Below are 11853 nucleotides of genomic sequence, written 5' to 3'. Positions count from 1 at the left end.
TGAGGAAGAGCTGCACTTGAGAAGACACGCGAGAGACTTATGCAGAAATCTCTCAAGGTGATTTCTTTAGAGGAAGAAGAAGTAAGAGTAAGATTTGCAAAGGAGGGTGAAACTGATGAGAAAGATTTAGAGAATAATGCGTTGGGAATGTTGAATGAGATTCAAAGATTGAGCCGTGAAGCTCAAGAGGTGAAGATAACAGGAGAGAATGCACAGTCGGAAGTTGTGAAAGCAATGGCTGAGATCGAAAGCACAAGAGATAAGATTAGAACAGCTAAGATTAGGTTGGTGGCTGCAAGAAAGATGAAGGAAGCAGCCAGAGCGGCTGAGGCGGTTGCAATCGCAGAGATTGAGGCTGTTACTGGAAGTATAAACGTTGAAAAGGCTGAGGCTGTGACTATCTCTGCTGAAGAGTACGCTCTGCTTGCTTGTAGTGCTAGAGAGGCAGAGGAAGAGGCGAGAAAGCGAGTGGAAGATGCAATGTCGAGAGTTGAAGAAGCGAATGTTTCAAAGATGAATGTTCTGAAGAAAGTAGACGAAGCGGCTGAAGAGATTGAAACCAGCAAGAGGGTTTTGGAGGAAGCTGTGGAGAGAGTTGACGCTGCAAATGCTTCAAAACTCGATGCAGAAGAGGCGCTGAGAAACTGGCGGTCAGAGAATGGACAGAGGAGAAGATTATCTTCTTCGGTGAACAACACTTCTAAGTTCAAGAGCAAAAGAGAGTCAACCCGTCTGATGGATGTAAATGGTCTGCATCTGACATATGATGTTGTTCACGGGTCATCATCTTCTTCAGTCCCTGTCTTGAAGCCAACAATGTCAATAGGGCAAATACTCAGCAAGAAGCTACTTCTTGCAGAGGATTCAGATATGAATGTTGCTAATGAGAGAAGAAAAATGTCATTGGGTCAGATGCTTGCAAAGAATAGCAATAGTGATAAAACTGTAAGCAAGAGGAGTGAAGGGAAAGAAAACGGGAAAAGGTCGACGACTCGAAAGAGAAAGAGTTTCGGGTTTGCTAAGATCTCTGTGTTGTTGAACAAAGAGAGCAAGAATAAGAAGAAGAAGAAAAAGATAGCTTTGAACTTAAGGTGATAATTTGAATCAGTGTTTTGACGTCTTGTTTCTGTTTTGGTACGTGAACCAGTAGTTTAAGGAAACAAAATGTATCATCAAGTGCTTTATTATAATGCTAATCTAGGCTAATTAATCCCCAGTACGACCATATTAGCCTTGACAGAGAACGAAACAGAGAAGATGAAGTATGGAATTTTTCAGTCACTTACAAAGTCTCTTTTATACCCTAAGTTTATGTAAGATACATTAGGAGACTAACCAACTCATCGTATGGCTTAAGGGACTAATCAACTTATCAATTTAAGTTTTTAAACTGAGGCTTGAGGTATCTAATATTCCTTTAATATCCAATGAGACAGAACATGATTAGGAAATGGTTTTGTAAACACATCTTCTAGTTGATTCTCTCTTCGAAAGTGTAGATTCTAGATCAAACAAGCTTGGATTCTTTTTCTAACAATATGACTTTAGTGGGTTTTATGAAACAATGGATTGTTGTTGGCAATGTGTATAGCTGCAGACCTGCAGCAGTAGCCACATATGATATAGCATTGACACTTGCAACTCAACATATTCTCCTGCCACACGAATTTCACAAATTGCCAAAACTATGACATGGATTTGTAATTTCCTTCGGCATATAGAGTACGCACTACTAAAAGGATTATGAAATGATACCTCTGTTTTAGACAACTCTCTGACACCTTCCTCAAGCAGAAAAACAATTGTTTGTTTTAATTAGACAAGAGATTTAAATGACTTACATCTCAAGAAATCTACAAGACTGCCTCATCAATAACGTACTGATCGAAACTACTGAAACTTTCCATCAGCTTTTCATTGAAAGAAAACCAACAGAAAACTTTGAATAAAGAGTTAACTGAGAACTTAGGGAAAGACGAGATAGGCTTGACAACAAGAAAACAAGCAGTCATAATACTAAAGGAATCTGCAACACAGACACAAGTAATGCTAATTTCAAAAGCCATATGTATGAACTAGTAGAGAAAAAGAAACGATATAGAACATTCTTGTTAACCCATATTCTTAAGAGCTGACTTGATTTTCACATAGATAGACTTAGGAAAGAGATCCTCAGGGATTGGGCAGTCCACCATGTCCCAGAAGACGCCAGTCTCAGCCGCGGCCAAATCGCTTGTGGAGCAAGACATGGTTATTGGTGTTCTATGTGTTGAAGATGACTCACCCACCTTTGTGTAATCTTCTGTCTCATAAACATCATCGTTTCTGTTATTAGTTGTCTTGACCTTGACAATTGAAGATTCTCCTTGAACTGTTGACTTTCCTTTACTTTGCACAGTTGAAACTGAAGTACTTGTCCACTTTTTGGCGACAGGTTTTGAGATCACAAGCGATCACTTAGGACAGAGATCCTCCGGGATTGGGCAGTCCACTATGTCCCAGAAGACACCAACATCAGCCACGGCAAAAATATCGCTTGTCCAGGATTTCGACGAGTGTTAATAAATTAGGGCTACATCTTGTCAAAGTTATGAGAAAACCCTTTTTTATTGATTATGAGAAAGGTATTTAAATTACATTACACGAGAATATGAAATATCACACAAATCATAGAAATATGGAAAAATCCAATATCTTAATAGATCTTGATATAAATAGTACTATTATTAAAGCACATTCAATATAGTATACCATTACCAGAAAGAAAAAAACAATTGCTAAAATTAAAAAACAATATAATAATTTTACTTATAAAATTTTGGAAAATATATACAACTCTTTAACATTTATCTCCCCATCCTACCAAAAAAAAAAAAAAATTTTATCTCCCCAAAACACGAGATTTTTTCTTTTATTTTGTCGGTAAACACGAGATTTAACTTTAACCTAATAGGCTAATATAGATCATAATTAAAAATCAAATAATAATAGGAAAACCAAAAAGAAGAAGAAAAAAAAAAGGAAAATAGTCACGTTTATTGTCGGTGACCCGAAGCAACGAAAGAAAGAGGAAGGTCAACAAATTTCTAATCCCGTATATAAATAAATCTATCTCCTTCCCTCTTTATTTATTAAAATCAATCAGATTTTTCCCCAATTCTTCAATTTCTTCAACCCTAATTCTTCTCTGTTTCTCAGATCTACCAAAACTTGATCAATTCAATCTCCAATGGCTTCCTCAGCACCACCAGTCCTCCCAATCTCCAATCCCCAAACCGTTCCATCCGCCGCTCCTTCCTCCGTCGAATCTCAACCACCGATCGCAACTCCAGCTTTCCGCAATTTCATCAATCAGATCACCGAAACCGTCAAAAACGGTCTCTCTAAGCGTCGACCTTGGGCTGAGCTCGCGGATCGTTCCGCATTATCCAAACCTGAGTCGATCTCCGACGCTGCTGTTCGTATCCGCAAGAATTACTCGTATTTCAAGGTTAATTACCTCACCGTCGCTACAGCGATCGTCGGATTCTCTCTCGTGACTCATCCTTTCTCTCTCGTTTTCCTCCTCTGTCTCCTCGCGTCGTGGCTCTTCCTTTACCTCTTCCGTCCCACGGATCAGCCGATCGTCGTCTTCGGTCGTACATTCTCCGATCGTGAGACGTTAGGGTGTTTGATCTTGTTCAGTATCTTTGTGATTTTCCTCACCGATGTTGGATCTGTTCTTGTTTCGGCTATGATGGTTGGTGTTGCGTTGATCTGTGCCCATGGTGCTTTTAGAGCTCCGGAAGATCTTTTCCTTGACGAGCAAGAGCCAGCAGCTACCGGATTCCTTTCTTTCCTCGGTGGCGCCGCCTCATCTGCTGCGCCAGCTGTTATCGCCGCTCGCGTGTAAATGCGACTCCGATCTACCATTCCCTCGCTTGGGTAATCTTTTTTTTTTTTTAACTTTTGATAAATCTTTCTATATGATTCGTTTGTTGAATTTGATACTTAGGAACAATAAACGAAAAATTGTGGATCTGGCCTAATTTTGGTTCTTGTTTATGGGGCAATGCTATAGATGAAATATATACCTTTGAATGATTTTGATTTGAAGAAGTGTTACTGCCGTTTTGTGTCAATCTTTAGCCTCTTTAATATACAAAGAATTGGATCTGTTTCGTTTTCAAACTCAAAAATTCAATTAATCTGTTTATTATGACTACATTGCATATAGACAATAAAAAGAGTCAAATTTGGATACATGTGTATGCAAGATCCATCCAATTTTTTGAAAAGCTTCCATCACAGAGATGATATAAAAGAAGTTTTTTGAGCTGTTTCGTTGACTGATGATACTAAGTAAAAGCTGAAGACCTGGATCAGAGAAATATGATTTAAAGAAAGGAAATTTCAAGCTTCCTGATGAGCAGCAGAACAATGTCCTCATTACGCATTTGACTTGAAATCGTCCACAGAGCTTTTGGGTCGGAGCAGCTGCGATGCACAAATAATTGATAATTCGATGAGCAGTTTTGTGATTGTTAGTTAGGCTTCGTACTCGAGTCCGGCCCAATAGAAGCTCACTTACTTCTTTTAGAGTCCAGTTCGGCAAAGGCCCAATGTTAATGTCAAATCTTAAGTGGCTTATAGCCTTATACCGTAAGCCAACAAGGAAGCTTCGGTTTTAAAATGATTTGTTTCTTACCTAAAATGAATTGTATTGGGTAACATTCCACCGTAAATTCTTATCTTTTTAAGGGTTGTAGCTTACGGTATAAGTCACCAATTGGACATCTTCCATCAAACGAAAATTATTGAATTAAAAACCAATCAAAGTCTTATTCGCAAAGAAATCTATAACAAAATCCAAAGTTGTATTGACCTTGAAAACCAGAATCTCGGAGAACTCGGATTTGTCAATGCCAAGACATAGAAATTGTTTCTTTGCCAAGCCAAAAACTATATAGTTTGTTAGTTTGGCGCGCGCTGGGAAGAGTCTCCAATGAGAGTACCAAAATTCTCGAGCTAAACGCTTCAAAAAAAGATTTCTTCAATAACAATGGAATAATAATATTTCAACTGTCACTTTTTTTATAGAGCCGATTTTTCCTAAGCTAGTCTACAATTTTTTTTTCATTTATCTATTTCCTATCTAAAAACTGAATGTGACGAGATATGGCGCAATCAGGAGCATTTTAAACCGCTGTTTTCAACTGTTTTGAATAGTATTGTTTGAAAGAAAAAGGAAACACGTTTGTCAGATTGCTGGCTTGCACCGTAAGCCAAAAAGACTGAAAAAGTAACATTACAATTTAAGGTGGATTGGTGCCCAAGATTTATAATACTATATTTCACGATATTTACGATAATCTTCAAAGTCTTAGCCGCAAAGATATCTATAAGACTAAAACAAACAAAAAAATCCTAGCATACCAGAATCTGCCGAAACTGGGAAGTCACCACGTGTCCTGTAGCCGTACATTTAATTGTCGTAAGCACCACGCGTGTTCTCTTAGACGGTATCTAGAGAAGTGTTCCCACCTTAATTTCTGAAGTCTCTGGTGAATTCTAGGGCAATATATTCAGACCAAAATTTATAGTTTATTGTTCTCTTGGTTTTATGTTCGAAATTTAATTGTATATCCATTTCTTTTTCTACAGTTTGTGTGTTGTGTGTGTACAATGGAAAAGGAAGATAACGGATCGAAACAGAGCTCCTCTGCTTCTGTTGTATCCTCGAGAAGAAGAAGAAGAAGAGTGGTTGAGCCAGTGGAAGCGACGTTACAGAGATGGGAGGAGGAAGGGTTGGATAAAGCTCGTAGGGTTCAAGCTAAAGGTTCGAAGAAAGGTTGTATGAGAGGAAAAGGCGGACCAGAGAATCCGGTTTGTCGGTTTAGAGGTGTTCGCCAAAGGGTTTGGGGGAAATGGGTTGCTGAGATACGTGAACCAGTGAGCCACCGTGGTGCAAACTCGAGTCGTAGTAAACGCCTTTGGCTTGGAACGTTCGCTACTGCAGCCGAAGCCGCCTTGGCTTACGACAGAGCTGCTAGTGTCATGTACGGACCCTATGCCCGGTTAAATTTCCCGGAAGATTTGGGCGGAGAAATGAAGAAGGACGAGGAGGCGGAAACTTCCGGAGGATATTGGTTGGAAACTGAAAAATCTGGTCATGGCGTGATTGAAACTAAAGATCGAAAGGACTATGTAGTCTACAACGAAGACGCTATTGAGCTTGGCCATGACAAGACTGAGAATCCTATTAATGAGAACCCATCAGTGAAATCAGAGGAAAATTACAGCTTTGAACGATTCAAATTGGAAAATGGATTGTTGTACAATGAACCTCAAGGCTCCAGTTATCACCAGGGAGGTGGATTCGATTCATATTTAGAGTTTTTCAGATTCTAGCTTAGTGTTTATGCTGCATCAATATACTATAAGACTCTGTTTTTTACACTGTTAGTTTACTACATTTTCATTATCTTAACTTAAGAGTCACGCATCATACCACAAAAATATTGATGCAGAAACAACGATCCCTCTCATTCTGGCTTCTCTGGAGCAGACCACAGCATTTTCCATGGACCGGTTCTTGTTCCCAATCTGAAACATGACGCAATATCCTTTTTAAAAAATGTTCAGACGGGATGAAATTAGAACGGTCTTTTAGTTAATTGTTTTTACCTCCAGGCTCCGGCAACCAACCGCAATGCCATGAAGAGGAATAAACCAGTCCAGATCCCGGCAAGGCCAAACGTTGGTGCAGCCACAAGCATGAACAAGGAAGATATGAATCCGACAATCACCTGTTCCAAAAACGATAATTTATCAACTTATTCCAGGTGAAGAAAAGGGAGAATCAAACCATCAACTGAGGAAGAAGAAAAAGAGACCATAGAATAGGCGGCAAATCCAAAGTCAGAGACACCATAATAAAGCCCATCCAAAACAAACGCTAGAGCATTCACCGGTTGGGATCCAGCCACAAACTGCATCCAGACAACATTATTTAGAAAGTGTCTGAGGCTACCCTTTCAAACTCTTTCTAGATTAAAAGATAAGATCTTACTAAGGTCCCTGACAAAGCAATCTTTAGAACTTCTGAATCCGTTGTGAATAAGCTTGAAAATGGTTCGAAAGTGATGAACAATACAGCAGCCAAACCAGTTCCAGTTGCTAATCCTACCTACTTAAAAGATTGCGATTGTACATTATAAACCGAATTTATAGGGTAGGATATAAACTAGGGATGTAATGAATACGAACTTGAAGGACTCCGAAGATAACTTCCCGGGCTTGTTTGTATTCTCCTTGAGAGAAAGTGGTGGCAAGAAGACTCTGAAAATAGAGGTAGAAACCTTAAGTGAAAAAATTCTCTTCAAAACGTAATCTTGAATCATACTAATGGGATACTTATGTCACAGTAAACTTTGGTAGAGATGATCTGTTTCGAAGTTGATTTGCAAAAGATAATAGACCTGTGCAGCAATGGCTAAAGCATCGGTGAGTAAAGAGACAGCCAACCAGACTTCCAAGACGATTTGATGGCCAGCCATTTGAGTGGGTCCATTTTGAGCTGCTAACGAAGTAGCTAATGTGAACGGCACAAGCAAAGCTACCGTTCTACCAATCAGAAGCCCACCTAAACATGAATCAATACATTTCATATAGTAGCCTTTTTCCGTTTTGTGTTTGAGTCGTTTAAAGAAAACTTGAAAATTTTGAGGAGTTACCTGATTTGAGGTACTGGTTGGCTCTTCCCACTTTGATTTGAGGAGAGAGCAAAACTACATTCTCATTCAACTTCCACAGAAGAATAAATGCAATCAAGTATCTGAAGAAACATTGACAAGTGAGAAACATAAGAAGCCACAAATTAAGATAAATATGCTTACTAGAAAACGAGTCTATTAGTAGTATCAAAAGTTTACCACATTTTTGGACATACTCAGAAATCACAGTAGCAGCCGCAGCACCAGAGATACCAAAACCAAGGACAAATATCAGGATTGGATCCAATATCGCATTAAGCACATTCCCTGCAACTGTTAATATAGAGTTCACTATATCAGAAACGTGTATATATACGATGTTATAAAAACGATTCAAATCACAAAAACTGCCCATCATGTAAATATCAGTCATACTACTATTTCCGCAGATCCATTCATGCATAAAGACAAGAATAAAAAGAGATGATTGTGCAATACTTGCCAACGGCATATAGAGGCGTCGTTGTGTCCTTGAAACCTCGAAAAGCTCCTTGCGCAGCCAATGCAACTACAATTGGTGGTGCACCATACGCTCTAAGTCTGAGGAACTGCTCTGCTGGTATCCGCATTGGTGAATCCTGAAAATTTACATATCAAGAAAGAAGAGAGATCACTTATATAATACTTCAAAGAACAGCCTATATAGAACAAGATCAAACATGAGTTTAGACATTACAAAAGGTATAGCCATGACGTCCATCAAGAAATCAGACCCTAGAGATAGCGCAATCGCCTCTGCAATACCAACTCCAGCAGCAAGAACTAATGATGTTGAAACAGAAGGCAGCACTTTCTTGCCTTAACACCAACAAAGTAAACAACATATACAAAGTAAGAAACAATATTTGAAAGAAGACAGTAAAACATTAAGCTTCAAGGAAAATAAAACTACTTGTTTCCGTAGAATCATTATCATCTTTAGCAGCAATTGCTTGCTCCTCCGCAACAAACGATGTTGTGACGTTTAGCAAAGGAACATTGAAGAGCTTCGACACCAAATTGAATACAGAAACTGAGACTCCTACTGCAGCTAATTCTGCAGAACCTGTCACATTACATATGTATGGTTAAGTGATGTTAAAAATGTAAAATTTCGAAAAATGTGAAATTGAAACCAAACAAAGAGAAAACATTTACCAATATGGCCAACGAAGGCAGTGTCCACAAGAGATGTTATAGGATCAGCAGCTAAAGCTAATGCAGCAGGTAATGCAATTGACATAATCTCCATTCCAATTTTACCAATCCTAAACCAATAAACATTAGAAACCAGAAAAAAGTTGAATATAGAAAAGCCTTAGGCTGAGGACGAACCCAGGATCCGGTTTGTGATCAGAATCCGGTCCGGGAGATTCTGTAACGTCAGAGGATTCTGCTGTTTTTCCGGTCGCTGAGAAGAAGCGGTGACGGCGGGAGATTCATCGCGAGGCGAGTGGAAGATGCAATGTCGAGAGTTGAAGAAGCGAATGTTTCAAAGACGAATGTTCTGAAGAAAGTAGAGGAAGCGGCTCAAGAAATTGAAACCAGCAAGAGGGTATTGGACGAAGCTGTGGAGAGAGTTGATGCTGCAAATGCTTCAAAGATTGAAGTAGAAGAGGCGCTGCGAAACTGGCGGTCAGAGAATGGACAGAGGAGAAGATTATCTTCTTCAGTGAACAACACTTCCAAGTTCAAGAGCAAAAGAGAGACAACGTGTTGCAATTCTCAAATTTTACTCAGGTTTTCTTAAACTCTCTCTTTCTTTTTTAAGATTTTTCATTCATACTTCCCTTTATTACAAGGACACACACATACACATACTTATACAAGTTTTCTTTCACTAGCTAGTAGCTACTCACTTACCCTTACTCTCTCATCTTACTTCTACAATCTAGATTCACTTACACAAGCAATACACTCCATCATTAGACTCCAACCACTCTTAACTGTTCAGACCTAACACCCTCTTCTAACTTAGTACTTAACTCAGACAACAACACACTCTTTCTTTTCATTTGGGCCTTAGTTTATTCGGAGCCCATTACTAAAAACAACCCTAAGCCCATAATCTTTTTGTTGACTTTTCTTCTTCTTCTTTGACTCCCTTCTTCTTCGACGCTTTTCTTCTTCTTCAACCAAGTTTCTTCTTCTTCTCCTCACTGTAATTCTTTTGATTCTTAATCATCTTCTCTTTCTCAATTGCAGGTTCAATCGGAGACTCAACCTTCAACACAACGCGTTTGATAGATGTAAATGGTTTGAATCTGACATATGAAGTTGTTGGCGGGTCATCATCATCTTCTTCAGTCCCTGTCTTGAAGCCAACAATGTCAATAGGGCAAATACTCAGCAAGAAGCTACTTCTTGCAGAGGATTCAGATATGAATGTTGCTAGCGAGAGAAGGAAAATGTCGTTGGGTCAGATGCTGGCAAAGAATAGCAATAGTGATAAACCTGTAAGCAAGAGGAGTGAAGGGAAAAGGTCGACGACTCGAAAGAGAAAGAGTTTCGGATTTGCTAAGATCTCTGTGTTATTGAACAAAGATAGCAAGAATAAGAAGAAGAAGAAAAAGATAGCTTTGAACTTAAGGTGATAAATTGATTGTAGTGTTTTTTTGACTTCTTGTTTCTGTTTTGGTAGTGAACCAACTGCTTTAAAAAAAGTGAATTAAGTGCTTTATTGTAATGCTAATCCTAGCTATCTAATCACAATACGACCATATTAGCCTTGACTGAGAAACTAGACAGAAGATGAAGTGTGGAAATTTTCAGTTCCTAACATTGTATTGCATAGTCTCTACTCTCTTTTATATCTATATCCTGAGAGTCTATGTAAGATGCATAGAACAATTGGTTAAGAGATTAACCAAATCATCAACTAATGGGTTAACAGACTAACCAACTCGTTAATTCAAACTGAGATATCTGTATTCCTTTAATATCCAATGAGACTTCGACCATGATTAGGAAATAATGGTTTTGTTGACACATCTCTGTAGTTTGGATTCTTTCTCTGAAAAACTTTGGTGCTTTTATGAAACAGTGGACTGTTGTTGGCAATGTGTATAGCTGCAGTATTAGCCACATATGCTAGCATTGGCACTATGCAACTCTATTAACATATTTACATGCCACATGAATTTCACAAATTGCCAAAACCATGGTGTATGCTCCTTCGGTATATCCGTATATAGAGTACGGCAGTACGCACTACTAAAAGGGTTATGAATGAAACTGTCATATACATTAACAACTCTCTGATACCTCCTCAAGCCACAAAACCATTGTTTTAGACAAGAGATTTAAATGACTGGCATCTCATGAAATCAACAAGATTGCCTCATCAACAACGCACGGATCGAAACTACTGAAACATTCCATCAGCCTTTCATTTCTAGTCCCTTAAAATCTCTAGAGCTTTAGACCAAACTGGTCCACACATGCCTATGGAAACCAACAAGATCAAACCAAACCAACACTTGAAGTAGTGTTGTGTATCTTAATGTTACTATGTAAAAAACATTTCATCTTCAAAATTTACCGAACAAGTTCAAGCCAAATGCCATTGTATAAATTTGTTTGTAAGATCTTGAATTTTGAATATTATTGATATTTAGTTATTATTTTCTTAATAACTTTCCAAAAATATAGGTAAATAGAATATTTTTAAAAATTAATACAGAATGTTTAAGTAATATGCTTTTAAGTTTTTTTTAAGATTTCGGTTTCATAATATTATTATTAATAATGATTTGTTATTGATTTTGTCATTATCTTCTTTCATTAATATTATTGTTTTATATATTAGGAAATTAAAAATGGGTCAAACCTAAAGAAACGGATATGATCAAAACTAATCGTGATTGCAACTTCCGGGTCAATTATTTGATTTTAAACCAATCAGTCTTTTTTTTTTTTTTTTTTTTTTTTTTTTTTGAAACAATCCAATCAGTCTAAGAAATATGAAACTCTAGCTGGCGCCCAAGAAAGAGATGTTTTTCTTTGAAACTTGCCCCATGCCACGAATCTATAGCATTTTTTCATGTCTTATCAAAGAGTAATGAATTCTTAAATGATGCAGCTATAACACAACACATGCAACTTTCACATAAAGAGATAT

General features: G+C 38.1%; 6 protein-coding genes across 7 annotated transcripts; 4 read left to right on the top strand and 2 right to left on the bottom strand.

The window, feature by feature from the left end:
• The first annotated feature begins 6 nt into the window (after positions 1-6).
• On the top strand, positions 7-1281 carry LOC110228868 (WEB family protein At2g38370). The gene has a single exon (XM_021027094.1). The coding sequence runs from the start codon at positions 40-42 to the stop codon at positions 1093-1095; it is 1056 nt and encodes a 351-aa protein (XP_020882753.1). The 5' UTR covers positions 7-39; the 3' UTR covers positions 1096-1281.
• A 1840-nt stretch (positions 1282-3121) lies between these two features.
• LOC9317655 (PRA1 family protein B4) lies at positions 3122-4083 on the top strand. Its single transcript, XM_021027098.1, has one exon. It carries the CDS (start codon positions 3230-3232, stop codon positions 3890-3892), a length of 663 nt encoding a protein of 220 aa, XP_020882757.1. The 5' UTR covers positions 3122-3229; the 3' UTR covers positions 3893-4083.
• A 175-nt stretch (positions 4084-4258) lies between these two features.
• On the bottom strand, positions 4259-4783 carry LOC110229310. Its single transcript, XM_021029093.1, is given in 4 exon segments — positions 4259-4499; positions 4501-4530; positions 4532-4666; positions 4754-4783. Coding segments are annotated over 4 exon segments (318 nt in total). The 3' UTR covers positions 4259-4376.
• On the top strand, positions 4660-6438 carry LOC9315809 (dehydration-responsive element-binding protein 2E). 2 transcript variants are annotated; one of them, XM_021027097.1, is made up of 2 exons: positions 4660-5536; positions 5644-6438. In XM_021027097.1, the coding sequence occupies exon 2, from the start codon at positions 5665-5667 to the stop codon at positions 6388-6390; it is 726 nt and encodes a 241-aa protein (XP_020882756.1). In that variant the 5' UTR covers positions 4660-5536; positions 5644-5664; the 3' UTR covers positions 6391-6438. The 2 variants fall into 2 exon arrangements, with proteins under 2 accessions (XP_020882756.1, XP_020882755.1); XM_021027096.1 differs by having other exon boundaries at positions 4660-5543.
• Positions 6334-9172, bottom strand: LOC110229309 (protein DETOXIFICATION 44, chloroplastic-like; the record flags this gene model as incomplete). Its single annotated transcript, XM_021029092.1, has 13 exons — positions 6334-6585; positions 6667-6788; positions 6876-6971; positions 7052-7168; positions 7249-7320; positions 7461-7624; positions 7716-7816; positions 7931-8027; positions 8197-8332; positions 8431-8552; positions 8647-8799; positions 8892-9001; positions 9069-9172. Coding segments are annotated over 13 exons (1455 nt in total), but the record flags the coding sequence as incomplete, so codon positions are not given.
• A 26-nt stretch (positions 9173-9198) lies between these two features.
• LOC110229308 (WEB family protein At2g38370-like) lies at positions 9199-10327 on the top strand. The gene is made up of 2 exons (XM_021029090.1): positions 9199-9448; positions 9939-10327. The coding sequence occupies exons 1-2, from the start codon at positions 9199-9201 to the stop codon at positions 10325-10327; spliced, it is 639 nt and encodes a 212-aa protein (XP_020884749.1).
• The last annotated feature ends 1526 nt before the right edge of the window (positions 10328-11853 follow it).

The sequence above is a fragment of the Arabidopsis lyrata genome, assembly GCF_000004255.2.
Source record: "Arabidopsis lyrata subsp. lyrata unplaced genomic scaffold ARALYscaffold_4, whole genome shotgun sequence".
Taxonomy (NCBI): Eukaryota; Viridiplantae; Streptophyta; class Magnoliopsida; order Brassicales; family Brassicaceae; genus Arabidopsis; species Arabidopsis lyrata.
Note: the sequence above shows the minus strand (reverse complement) of the source record. Positions and strands in the feature narration are given on the sequence as shown.